Below are 12,929 nucleotides of genomic sequence, written 5' to 3'. Positions count from 1 at the left end.
TCATCTAACCCTCGCAGCTAGTAAACTGGATGACATGAAAAGCCCTGTGACGTATGAGAATGGCATACTCTATCCGCAACACAAAGGGTCTATTGAGCCTGGTCTGCTATTCCAGCCTGACGTGGGCCAGACCACTGAAACTGAGACTGGAGAGAGGTATTCATTCATTCTGGGTAACATTTTGCTTTCCATCAGCCATGGGGAAAAGGTTAAAATACCCTGGGGTGGTGGACTCTCTCTCCCCACCCCTGGGTCGTGTTTATTAGGGCACGTAACAGTGTTAACGTGTTTTGCAATGGAAGACAAAAATGAGTGTCTTATTAGCAGTACAGGTTGCCCCTCCCTGTTTTAGACTATTTTCATCCATTTAGTGTCTTATGAACATGACACTGTCATTAGGTGGTAGTAGGGTGAAGTTGCCCCTAGACTCTGATCTTTGGTCAGTTTAGTATTTTCCCCACTAATGGTTAAGATTAGGATTGGGGAGGGGAAGCTGATCCTAGATCTGCACCCCAGAGCCATTAGGTGGTACTTACGGAACATGGTGTTGAACTGCTGGGGGTTGAGGTTCCACTTGCCCCAGGGGGTCTTGTGGCCCTTGGACTGAGCATAGTGGGCGTGGTTGAACTCGGGCTCGGTGCCGAAGGAATCCAACACCCGCAGCATACACCTATAACACACACCAAACATGACAAAGTTATCTTACACCTGTCACACACACATACATCTGTAATACACACCACATTATAGCATTAATACACACTTCCAGCTGTATGCCTCAACCACTAATAAATGGTTAAATAATTTCATGATGCATATCTTTTCCACACCTTCAGCCTGGTCACAGATAGTGTACAAAGCTCAGAGAGCTTCCTACAGATCAGACTGGAAGAGTAAAGGTTACACATCATGACTAATTAGAGGACCAGAGGAAGGATGTCATGTGGAATGGAATGACACATTCATGACCTTTTCTCTCTCACTTTCTCTCAGTCTCTCTCTCAGTCTTGATCTTCCTCCATCTATCTCTACATCCATCTCTCGCTCTCTCTTTCCAGTCACCCTCTCTCAGTCTCTCTACCATGCTTTTTCAGCTAATAATCCCCCCTCCCCAAGAAAATGTCCAAAACCTAAAAATAACGCCTGGCTATCTTCACCACTATTCCCTTCCATCATTAATCCTTCTGGACAAGCCCAGCATACTCATTTGATTGACCCCTGGCGGGGTGGAGTGTAATAATGAGCATTAATCAAATTGATGAGGAGCCAGTCCAGAGGGGCCGCTATGCTCAGTCTGGCACCCAGGCCACTCCTGACCAGGCAGATGTTTCGCAGATGGTGGGTGGGTGTGTGTGTGTGGGAAGAAAACGTGTGATGTGTGTGCGTGTGTGAGAGACGTGTGTGTCTTCTCAAGATGCTCAGGAAATATGGGAAATGGATTCACATGAAACTCAAACCAGTGGACTAAAGCCACAGCATGCAAATCACTTTATTTTTTGAGACATTTGAGTATTGTCAGACGCAGTACAACATTCTTAGGAGATGATGAGAGTGAGAGAGGGAGAGCGAGAGGGAGAGGAGAGAGAGAGGAGGGGGGGAGAGAGAGAGAGAGAGAGAGAGAGAGGAGAGGGAGAGAGATCAGGTGAAATACTCTTTCAAATGAGATTGTTGTAGACTGAGAAAAGGCTGTAATTCAAACATTGTTCAGATCAGTGGCAAAGTACAACTTCACCTTTAAAGATATCAGTTGTTTATAATGATTTCCATGTAGTAAAGAATTAGACAAACTAAATTTGCGTATTATAGCCAGCAAATGATTACAGTTATACGATGACTGAAGCAAGCATTGGTTTTCTGCAGTGAGAGTGTGAGAGAGACAAAAAGGGAGATAGATTGATACAGAAAGAGAGAAAGACCTAATTATGTTGTGTGTGTGTGTGTGTGCATGCATCGTCCTGTATGCTGTGTGTGCCTGCGTGTGTGCGTGTGTGTGTGTGCCTGCCTGCGTGTGTGCGTGCCTGCGTGTGTGCCTGCCTGTCTGTGTGCGTGCCTGTGTGCCTGCTTGCATGTGTGTGTCCCGGGGAAGAAGAGTGACAGGACAGGAGAGGTGGCTGCACTCATTAATTCTAAACCACTAATACTGCTGACATCCTCGGATTCTCCCTACATCCTTTCACTGCCCTAACACCCACCCTTTCACTTTGGCCTTAGAACACTATCCTCGCTGTCTCAATTATCTTCCCTCTTGAGACTCAACTCTCCCTAATGGCACCCTATTCCCTATATAGTGCAGTGCACTCTTTTGACAAGAGTCCCATGGGGCTTTGGTCAAAAGTAGTGCACTAGTGACTCCAAAAGTATTGGGACAGTGACACATTTTTTTGTTGTTTTGGCTCTGTACTCCAGCACTTTTTTGAAAGCGATACAATGACTATGAGGTTTTATTTAAATAAAATATAATATGTTTCTGAACACTTCTACATTAATGTGGGCGCTACCATGATTATGGATAATCCTGAATGAATCATGAATAATGATGAGTGAAAAAAATTACAGATATCATACTCCAAAAAAATTAATGTAATCAATTGTAATGATGAGAGGTTAGCATGTCTTGGGGTATGATATTTGTGCATCTGTAACTTTCTCACTCATCATTATTCACCATTCATTCACTATCTAATGATGTTAGCATCCACTTAATGTAAAAGAAGCTGAAAATAAAAGACTCAAAGATGCAATCCAGGATCTTAAGCGCGACAAATTTGTAACACATTGCACAAATTGGATTTGTAACATATTACCGAATTACAAAAAAAAAAAAAAACAGGGCGTAACATATCTCGAATAATCACATAGTACACAATTGGATACGTATATACAAAAAAACAGAACGTTTTGCCTCGTGAGCACCACTTTCAAAACTACTGGCTGAAATTATACAAAAGTTCTGGAGCATCACTTTAAGTGGAGAGGGAGGCACTGACAACAAGGAGGAGGAGGGGGGCAGGAGGGGACATCTGTAAAAAACCTAAACAAGACAGGATTAGATAGCATGGGCGAACCAAAACTGTTCCATGATGTGATTTGTCAGCTTAAAAATCTAAATGCACATTCAACAGAAGTTTTGTCTGAAGTTACAGTAAAACAGTGGCATCTTATAACCTTCCTGGAAGTGCACATCACAAAATCAACAATGAATGAAGTGGCCAAATGTAAATGTCTCCACCAATATGTATAACAAGCAAATTCATCAGTGGGGCTATTAGCGAACCTGACTTATTGTTCTCACAAGGCGGTTCTCGTAACAACCTCCAACCACACCAATGGATACCTCAGAGGAACAATACCCAGTAGGCGGCGGTTCAGACAGTCCCTATCAGTGGAGCGCGTTGCCACCACATGCACACACACAGATAGAGAGAGGGCCGAAAACAACACATTAACAGACACAACCAGGACCACTGCTCCATTACTAGTTCGACCTTGACCTGATGTTCCCCTGGAATCGGCCTACCAACATGGGAAATCAACATATGCAATTTCTGCCCAGTGAGAGAGAACATTTTGATACAGCCACTGTAACAGAGGTGGTTCTCATGATTGTGAGCTTGCTTGATTAACCTTGCATGAGACCTGAAAACTTTTGTTAGCTTGTAAAAATAGGGGTTTACAGAAGAAAAACCCATCCACCCATCCAGGCAGGGGGAGCAGGCTGCGTCCCCCCACCTCAACCTGGTCTGCATGGCCCCCCAATCTGATCCGGGGTCCTGTGTGGCTCAGTTGGTAGAGTATGGCTCTTGCAATGCCAGGGTTGTGGGTTCGATTCCCACGGGGGACAAGTATGGGAAAAAAGTATGAAAATGGATGCACTCACTACTGTAAGTTGCTCTGATAAGAGCATCTGCTGATTACTAAAATTAAATCCATCCTGGGCCTGGGTCTCAGCCTTCTCATTCAGATGCTAATGAGTGTGTAAATCATATCTTTCCCCCTTCTGTGCTTGGATCTTTGTCACCTGAATAGCTACCCTACCAGGTATGAAACTGCAGGAAATGCCTCTTTTCATCCCGCCAACCTCTCTCCGCCTCTCTCCAATCAGTAATACGGTGGCAACCCCCTGACAACGGGCCCCAGCGGGTCTCGGCGTCCTACAGGGAGGATACGCCTCGGGAGACTCCAGGGACACAGACACAGAGCCTCACACTGTTACCACTTCCCAATTAGTCAGAGCAACCAGGAGGAAGCAGCTTCCAAAGAGGCCTCATCACCTTACACAGACATAGCGAGATACCAGGAAACTCATTGATGCAAAAACTAAAATGCTCTTATTTTAACTGAGACATTGTATGAATTCAGATAGATTTCAGAACCATGTGTATATGAGTGAGTTGTGTTAGTCGATAGGTATTCTTCTAGGAGACAGAGGTGTAAGTAATCAGGCAGACACAGACAGACAGACAGACAGACAGACAGACGAGATATGAGTTGGAATTATACTTACTGTAGTGACCCAGGGGCCCCAATGTCTTCTTGAACTGGAGTCAGGCCCACAATGTCAATGTAGATGAGCTCCACCACCTTGTCCCCCTGGGTGGGGCAGCTGGACTTGTTCCCCATCACTCTCCCTCATGATCCTGCATGGGCGGGTGGGCTTAGCTAGGACACACAGGGTGTATCTGAATCACCATATTCCCATATATAGTTCACTACATTTACCAGGGCTCTGGGGTTGAGAACGTTTTAAATTCACTGTAACATCAATAACGTTGTATTGTATTGTAATATACACTGCTCAAACATAAAGGGAACACTAAAATAACACATCCTAGATCTAATAATAATAATCTTATTCAATACTTTTTTCTATACATAGTTGAATGTGCTGACAACAAAATCACACAAAAATTATCAATGAAATCAAATTTATCAACCCATGGAGGTCTGATTTGGAGTCACACTCAAAATTCAAGTGGAAAACCACACTACAGGCTGATCCAACTTTGATTAATGTCCTTAAAACAAGTCAAAATGAGGCTCAGTAGTGTGTGTGGCCTCCACGTGCCTGTATAACCTCCCTACAACGCCTGGGCATGCTCCTGATGAGGTGGCGGATGGTCTCCTAAGGATCTCCTCCCAGACCTGACTAAAGCATCCGCCAACTCCTGACTCTGTGGTGCAACGTGGCGTTGGTGGATGGAGCAGACATGATGTCCCAGATGTGCTCAGTTGATTCAGGTCGCGAGGCAGCGCCATCCATAGCATCAATGCCTTCCTCTTGCAGGAACTGCTACCCCTCCAGCCACTGAGGTCTAGCATTGTCTTGCATTAGGAGGAACCCAGGGCCAACCGCACCAGCATATGGTCTCACAAGGGTCTGAGGATCTCATCTCGGTACCTAATGGCAGTCCAGCTACCTCTGGCGAGCACATGGAGCTGTCCGGCCCCAAAATGCCACCCCCCACCATGACTCACCCCCCCAAACCGTCTGCTGGTGTTCCACGTTCTCCCCGTCTCCAGACTCTGTCATTCTTCACATGTGCTCAGTGTGTCTTTCATCTGTGAAAGCACCCCGTGGCGTTTGCCAATCTTGGTGTTCTCTGGCAAATGCCAACGTCCTGCACGGTGTTGGGCTGTAAGCACAACCCCCCACCTGTGGCGTCGGGCCCCTCATACCACCCTCTGGAGTCTGTTTCTGACCGTTTGAGGAGACACATGCACATTTGTGGCCTGCTGGGGTCATTTTGCAGGGCTCTGGCAGTGCTCCTCCTGCTCCTCCTTGCACAAAGGCGGAGGTAGCGGTCCTGCTGCTGGGTTGTTGCCCTCCCACGGCCTCCTCCACGTCTCCTGATGTACTGGCCTGTCTCCTGGTAGCGCCTCCATGCTCTGACACTACGCTGACAGACACAGCAAACCTTCTTGCCACAGCTCGCATTGATGTGCCATCCTGGATGAGCTGCACTCTTGCCACTTGTGTGGGTTGTAGACTCCGTCTCATGCTACCACTAGGTGAAACACTGCCAGCATTCAAAAGTGACCAAAACATCAGCCAGGAAGCATAGGAACTGAGAAGTGGTCTGTGGTCACCACCTGCAAACCACTCCTTTTTGGGGGGTGTCTTGCTAATTGCCTATAATTTCCACCTGTTGTCTATTCCATTTGCACAGCATGTGAAATTATTGTCAATCAGTGTTGCTTCCTAAGTGGACAGTTTGATTTCACAGAATGTGATTGACTTGGAGTTACATTGTGTTGTTTAAGTGTTCCCTTAATTTTTTTTGAGCAGTGTATTAAAAAAGAGAGCAACAACGTGATGTAAACACACAACAAACAAAGAGAAGATGCTATGGATTTTTACACACAGTAAACCCCTCTTACGCAAATAGGAAGTAATATGAGACAGGTTTTACCTAACAAGCAGGGCCGAGGTATGTGGGAGTTTTTCAGAAGCAGGTGGGTTGCAACCACCTCACATTCCACTAGCTTTAGCTGTATTGTGAAGTTATTCTCTTCTCATTCCATAGGTGACCTTGGGGAGTATGCCTGGCTGTATTATCACGCATCTCAGAGTAGGAGTGCTGCTGATCTAGGATCAGTTTTGCCTTTTAGATCACAATGAATAAACTACATGACAGGGAGAACTGGACCTGTATCCATAAAGAGTGCTGATGATCTAGGATCAGTCCCAACCTGTCCATATAATCTTATTCATTATGATCTCAAATGTGAAACTGATTCTAGATCAAACTCTTACTCTGACTTGTTCAATAAAAGCGCTCTTTATCATTTTACGTTGGAAAGCGTTTTGCCCGTTTTTGCTACGGTACTCCTCACTGAACACCACCCAGATGTTTCTGAGGGGTGCACACACACACTCTATGGACTCACTCTTTGAGCTCGGCCAGGGAGGCGGAGATGCGTACGTCGTGGCCCAGCAAGTAGAGGGTGGTGATGAGGTCACTCCATTGCACCAGCTCCCCCAGGGGCCCCCCACTGAAGGCGTTCTCTGCGATCTTGAAGCCCGACTCCTTGGTCAACAGGCCCAGGTGCACCAGGATCTGACGGAGAGAGGGGGGCAAAGATCATGTCAGTTCAGTTTAAATCTATTGTTTCTCATTGTAGCTCAGTTGGTTAAGCATGGTGCTAGCAATGCCAGGGTTGGGAGTTTGATTCCCAATGGGGCTATCAATACAAAAATTTATGCAAATGATATATTATCAACATTATATAAAAAATTAATACACTATTACTGAACCAATAAATCACTGGGTGTAATATAGTGTGCAACTTTCTTTCTTATTTTTTTCAAGTATGTTCGGCATTCCGCCAACCATTTGGGTGTGCGTCTTTAGTTTCTGAAGAAATTAAACAGTAATCCAACGCAATTCAATGGTTGGAAAAATTTAATATGGCATTTTCCCTATTCAAATGGCAGCTTGTTTCAATTCCCTGAGTTCAACGTAGCAGAATGTATGTCAAAGATGCACTCCACAGAAGACGTATCATTATTAACATCAGAGCGCACAAGAGAGTCTCCTTCTATTCACACACTGAGCCACAGGAGAAAATCCAACATTACATGTTCTGTGCTTTCTATGGGCGTCTCAACACACTTTCAGCTGCTGTGTTAGCCAGCCACAAGACTGCGTCCCAAATGCACTATTCCCTATTAGTGCACTACTTTTGACCAGGGCCATATAGTCACTATGTAGGATAGCACAATTTGGACAATCCAATCACTAAGGTGCATTGTTCAGGGATTAATGGTAGAGAGAGGATTATGGCTGTAATAATATAAAGTCACATTCAGCCACCCACACACTATGACTCTGTTTCAAATGGCACCCTATTCCCTATTATGTACTACTATCGACCAAGGAATATGGGGCTATGGTAAAAAGTAGTGCACTTTACAGGGTATAGGGTGCCATTTGGGAATAACCCTATCTTGACTCTTTAGGGTCATGGAGATGGGGGCAGGCGCCATGTTCCTAACCTGATCCCAGATCTGTTTGTGCAGTCTTGCCAAGTTGGCTCCAAGTTGGCAAGACAGCACAAAGAGATCTGGGATCAGGCTACTTTGTTCCTGCTCTGAGCCTTTGGCATGATAGAGGTTGGGCTGCGTCCCGATTCACCACACTTCTCCAAAAGTGTACTCTTGCTCACTCAAGCCAATGCTTACACCAATCATATGTTTTAAAATCCATTATGAGGAGCATGCAAGTGCACAGTTCTGGAAATAAGTGAAGAATTGGCGTTTCAGGTGCAAGAGACTTTGTTCCACTCTAACTAAAGGAATAGGGCTCTCACCATATGTCATATCAAACTGTTCGAACGTTGAGTCGAAGAGGAGGTGGAGGTGAATTATTTACAAAGTCCTGAAGATCATTAGGGAACTGAAACCTCCATTATTAATAATTGGGGACAGGTACCTACCCAGAACACAATGGACTTTCCTTGTTTCACTTTTCTCAGTTCAGAAAGGCATGGGGTGATTCTATTCTCTTGTAGCTAATATATTTTCGGAGGTGTGTGTGCGTGCGTGCGTGCACATGAGTATGTGTTTGTGAGTGTGTCCGTGTTCTACCTTCTTCCTCTTGCGCTTGGCCAGGTCCTGCTTGGCAGCCAGGGCGCGGATGGCATTGATCCAGGGGTCTTCCATGCGCTTGATCCGGAGCATCATCCAGCGGACTCCTCTCGCGACATAGGTACAGCTCATCGAGCTTGTCCGATCTCCGTCTAGGGAGAAGACCCGACACAATTTGACACCCCTACTCTTTAGCGTTATGGTTTAACCCATTAACCTCTTTCAGGGTTTACCCTATAGAAGGAGAATGTTAGCCTCTGAAGGGGGTGTTAGACAGTCAGTAGGTACATTTGTTTTGGATCGGCAGAAGCCCCAGGTGGGCGGATTGTGCACATTTTAGACAAAAGTGAAATCTCCACCCACCTGTGGCACAGGATGATGACAAACCAGCACGCCCAATTGTGTTTATCGTGATCAGTTTGAGCAAGGAGGCAGAGAATCGCTGATATTCATTACATAATGAGTAGTTATGTAGGATGCAAGGTAATTTGTAGATCAGTGATTCTGTAATACTGTCAATCTCCAACACGCACATTGGTATTGAAATCCATCGATTCACATGGAGGAGGTCTCACAACATACAGGCTATAAGAGGATTCTCATCAACTTAAACATTTAAGCTACAAAGTGCCAAGTTCTGCCAGGCGCTCTTTGCATTACAAAGACATATGGCTCCTTATTGAATGCTGGAATGCAATGATCCAATCTACATATTTCTCAGCTTCTCTCGGGTCAATATTTAAGAAAGCTTTTCCCAGCCCCTCGGTTGAGATGTAGCCCTGCCTGCCATTAACAGCTGCTAAAGCTAGGGAAACAACTCACTAACACGCTCTGGTAGTGTATTACCATCCCTCATCAACAGGAAATCACTGGGAGAGAAAAGTCTGGGGGCTGTGTCCCAAATGCATCCTATTCTATATATAGTGCACTACTTTTACCATAGCGTTATGGGCAAAAAATTCACAACCACCATCAATGGGGATCTCAAAGACAAAGATCACTCATGTTACATATCCGAAGGGCGGCAAAGAGTATTCCATTTTACTTATCGCATTATCCATAACCGGGAGATTTTCAAAGCCAATCTTGGCGACACGCCCAGACTCTAGCCCAGACGGCCCATTGGCATAGCGACAGGCATTATGTATACATCCTCTCCCGCTCTAATTGCTTATGCATTAGTCGATACCATTTAGCTAAAAGACAGCGGCGGGTCATTTCTAAAGAGCACATGGTGTCATAATATTATAAAAGCTATTCAATGCCCTCGTGACTTGGCATTTGTCTTCAGGCCGTTACTCTGTCTGGCCAGTCCCCAAAGGGGTGAGAGTGAAAAACAGATATTTTCTTATCACATTGTCATTTTCACATTGTGCCAACCAACCAACTGTGTTGGCTCTAATATTTTATTTTCCGTTGTCCTTTCCATCACGGTTCCATAACTATGCTCAGTTTGTCTCGGCTTGGCAGTGTGGGGAGCCCTTCAGTTCAGACACTCACCTGGCCCCTCCGGTCGGCCTCCTCATTCAACGTCTTGGTCCTCCCCGGCAGGCGCGGGCACCAGTTCTCCACCTAAAATACTTAACATCAAATATAACATCGAGAACTGAGATGGAAAATGTGAGTGTTTCATATGGGGCCTGTGAACTCTGCCAGCGGAGGGGGGAGAGGGGAGGGGACAGGACACAGGAGCGGGGGGGGGGGGGGGGCTCTGTGTCCCAAATGGCATCCCTCTTTCTTCCCTATATGTGCACTCCTTTTGACCGAGCTCTATGGGGTAATATTCGGGATGCAGCCTAGAAGGCAAATCAGGCAGTCATTAGGCAGTAACTGTTTCAGTGAAAGCAGATGTCATGCTGACAGAGGCATACTTACTTTGTTCTCCTTCGGGGTTCTGGGGAGCGGTGAGTGTTTGATGCATCGCTAGCTGTGCCCTCACTGTTGAGTGCAGATACAGGATAGAAGAGAACCAATGTGGCCCCCACCCTACTGTAATACATCCTATTCCTTATATAGTGCACTACTTTTGGGGTCTCTGGCCAATAGGGTGTAGGGCTCTGACAAAAAGTAGTTCACTACATAGGATAAAGGCGCCATTTGGATAAACTCTTAATTGATTAAGCCTCAATCAACCTCATTCACTCACTGGGCCAGTCAGGCAACCAGTGGATCCTATACACTACAATTGCCCTTAAAATGATGCTGGGGTTTTTGCTGTGACAGTCCCACGTTGGGGCCATCCGTCTCTGTCCAATCTGGGCATGGAAATTAGGCTACATCCCAAATTCCTCCTCACTCTGGGGAGGTTGCATTGTGTGTGTAATGCCAGACAGAAAGCAAGAGAGAGAGAGGCAGGAGGAAGAACAGGCCGATATTATATAAATACATGCATATCGCCATGTGACAGCAGTCCACTACTTCAGTGCATAAAGCGGTCGGTGATAGAGAGCTGTCTCGTTTCACAGACCTCTCACTGACTCCATACCTAAAGGATCCCTATATCAAAAGTAGTGTACTAAAAATGGAATAGGATGGCATTTGGAATGCAACCATCCTCTCTCCCTCAAAGGTAAATTCCACCCACACACACAGTCCCAAAATGTTTTACATGTCAGCAATCTAGTTCAATCAAATATATAAACTTTCAAAATACAGAAATACAGCCGGTGTTATCCATTTTGCATCATATGATGCTGCGTGTTGCATCATATAATGCAAAATGCATCACCTAGCTGTATTTTGAAAGTTATATACACTACTGTCAAAAGTTTTAAACACCTACTCATTCAAGGGTTATTCTTTATTTTTTACTATTTTCTCCATTTGTGGGAATAATAGTGAAGACATCAACACTATGAAATAACACATATGGAATCATTTATACCAATATATATTTTATTTTGGTATTCTTCAAATAGCCACCCTTTGCCTTGATGACAGCTTTGCACACTCTTGGCATTCTCTCAACCAGCTTCCTGAGGTAGTCACCTGGAATGCATTTAAATTAACAGGTGTGCCTTCTTCAAAGTTAATTTGTGGAATTTCTTTCCTCCTTAATGCGTTTGAGCCAATCGTTGTGTTGTGACAAGGTAGGGGGTATATAAGATATCCCTATTTGTTAAAAGACCAAGTCCATATTATTAAGAACAGCTCAAATAAGCAAAGGAAAGCACAGTCCATCATTACTTTAAACATGAGGTCATCATACGACTTTCAGAACTTTGAGCGTTTCTTCAAGCGCAGTCACAAAAACCATCAAGCGCTATAATGAAACTGGCTCTCATGAGGACCGCCGCAGAATGGAAGACCCAGAGTCACCTCTGCTGCAGATGATAAGTTCATTAGAGTTACCAGCCTCAAAAATTGCAGCCTAAATAAATGCTTCACAGGGTTCAAGTAACAGACACATCTCAACATCACTGCTCGGGGAGATTGTGTGAATCCCTTCATGGTCGTTCTGAAAAAACCACTACTAAAGACACCAATATAGGACTTGCTTGGGCCAAGAAACCCGAGCAATGGACATTAGACCAGTGGACATGTGTCCTTTGGTCTGGAGTCCAAATTGGAGATTTTTGGTTCTAACGGCGTGTCTTTGTGAGACCGTGTGGGTGAATGATATCTCCCATGTGTATTTCCCTACATGGAGGACGGGTGTTATGGTGTGGGGGTCTTAGCTGGTGACACTGTTTGTGATGTATTTAGAATTCAAGGCACACTTAACCAGCATGGCTACCACAGCATTCTGCATCCCATCCCATCTGGTTTGGCTTAGTGGGACTATCATTTGTTTTTCAACAGACAATGACCCAACACACCTCCAGGCTGTGTAAGGCTATTTTACCAAGAAGGAGAGTATGGAGTGCTGCATCAGATACCTGGCCTCCACAATCCCCCGACCTCAGCCCAATTGAGATGGTTTGGGATGAGTCGGACAGCAGAGTGAAGGAAAAGCAGCCCGTGCTCAGCATATGTGGGAACTCCTTCAAGACTGTTGGAAAAGCATTCCAGAGTGAAGCTGGTTGAGAGGCACCTCTGAACTGCCGTTCTGCTGCCAACAAAGCTACTTCATCCCACCTATGCCAACCTCCAGTCCCTCGACTTCCTGGCGCTGGCGGAAACATGGATCACCACTGAAAACACTTCTACTCCTACTGCTCTCTCCTCGTCTACCATTGTTCTCGCATACCCGAGCATCTGGTCAGAGGGTGGTGGTACAGGAATCCTCATCTCTCCCAAGTGGACATTCTCAATTTTTCCCCTAACCCATCTGTCTATCTCCTCATTTGAATCCCATGCTGTCACAGTCACTAGCCCATTTAACTTAATATCCTTGTCATCT

General features: G+C 45.2%; 1 protein-coding gene across 1 annotated transcript in view; it reads right to left on the bottom strand.

The window, feature by feature from the left end:
- LOC121554440 (alpha-1,6-mannosylglycoprotein 6-beta-N-acetylglucosaminyltransferase A) overlaps positions 1-12,929 on the bottom strand; it is a 96,067-nt gene that overhangs the window by 52,186 nt on the left and 30,952 nt on the right. Inside the window, 7 exon segments of the mRNA XM_045214760.1 lie at positions 537-670; positions 4,501-4,541; positions 4,543-4,624; positions 6,889-7,058; positions 8,588-8,739; positions 8,951-9,029; positions 10,088-10,159. Of these exon segments, the coding sequence (XP_045070695.1) occupies positions 537-670; positions 4,501-4,541; positions 4,543-4,624; positions 6,889-7,058; positions 8,588-8,739; positions 8,951-9,029; positions 10,088-10,159 (730 nt within the window).

This window comes from Coregonus clupeaformis, unplaced genomic scaffold, assembly GCF_020615455.1.
Source record: "Coregonus clupeaformis isolate EN_2021a unplaced genomic scaffold, ASM2061545v1 scaf0305, whole genome shotgun sequence".
Taxonomy (NCBI): Eukaryota; Metazoa; Chordata; class Actinopteri; order Salmoniformes; family Salmonidae; genus Coregonus; species Coregonus clupeaformis.
This window is presented reverse-complemented; position numbering and strand designations above follow the sequence as displayed.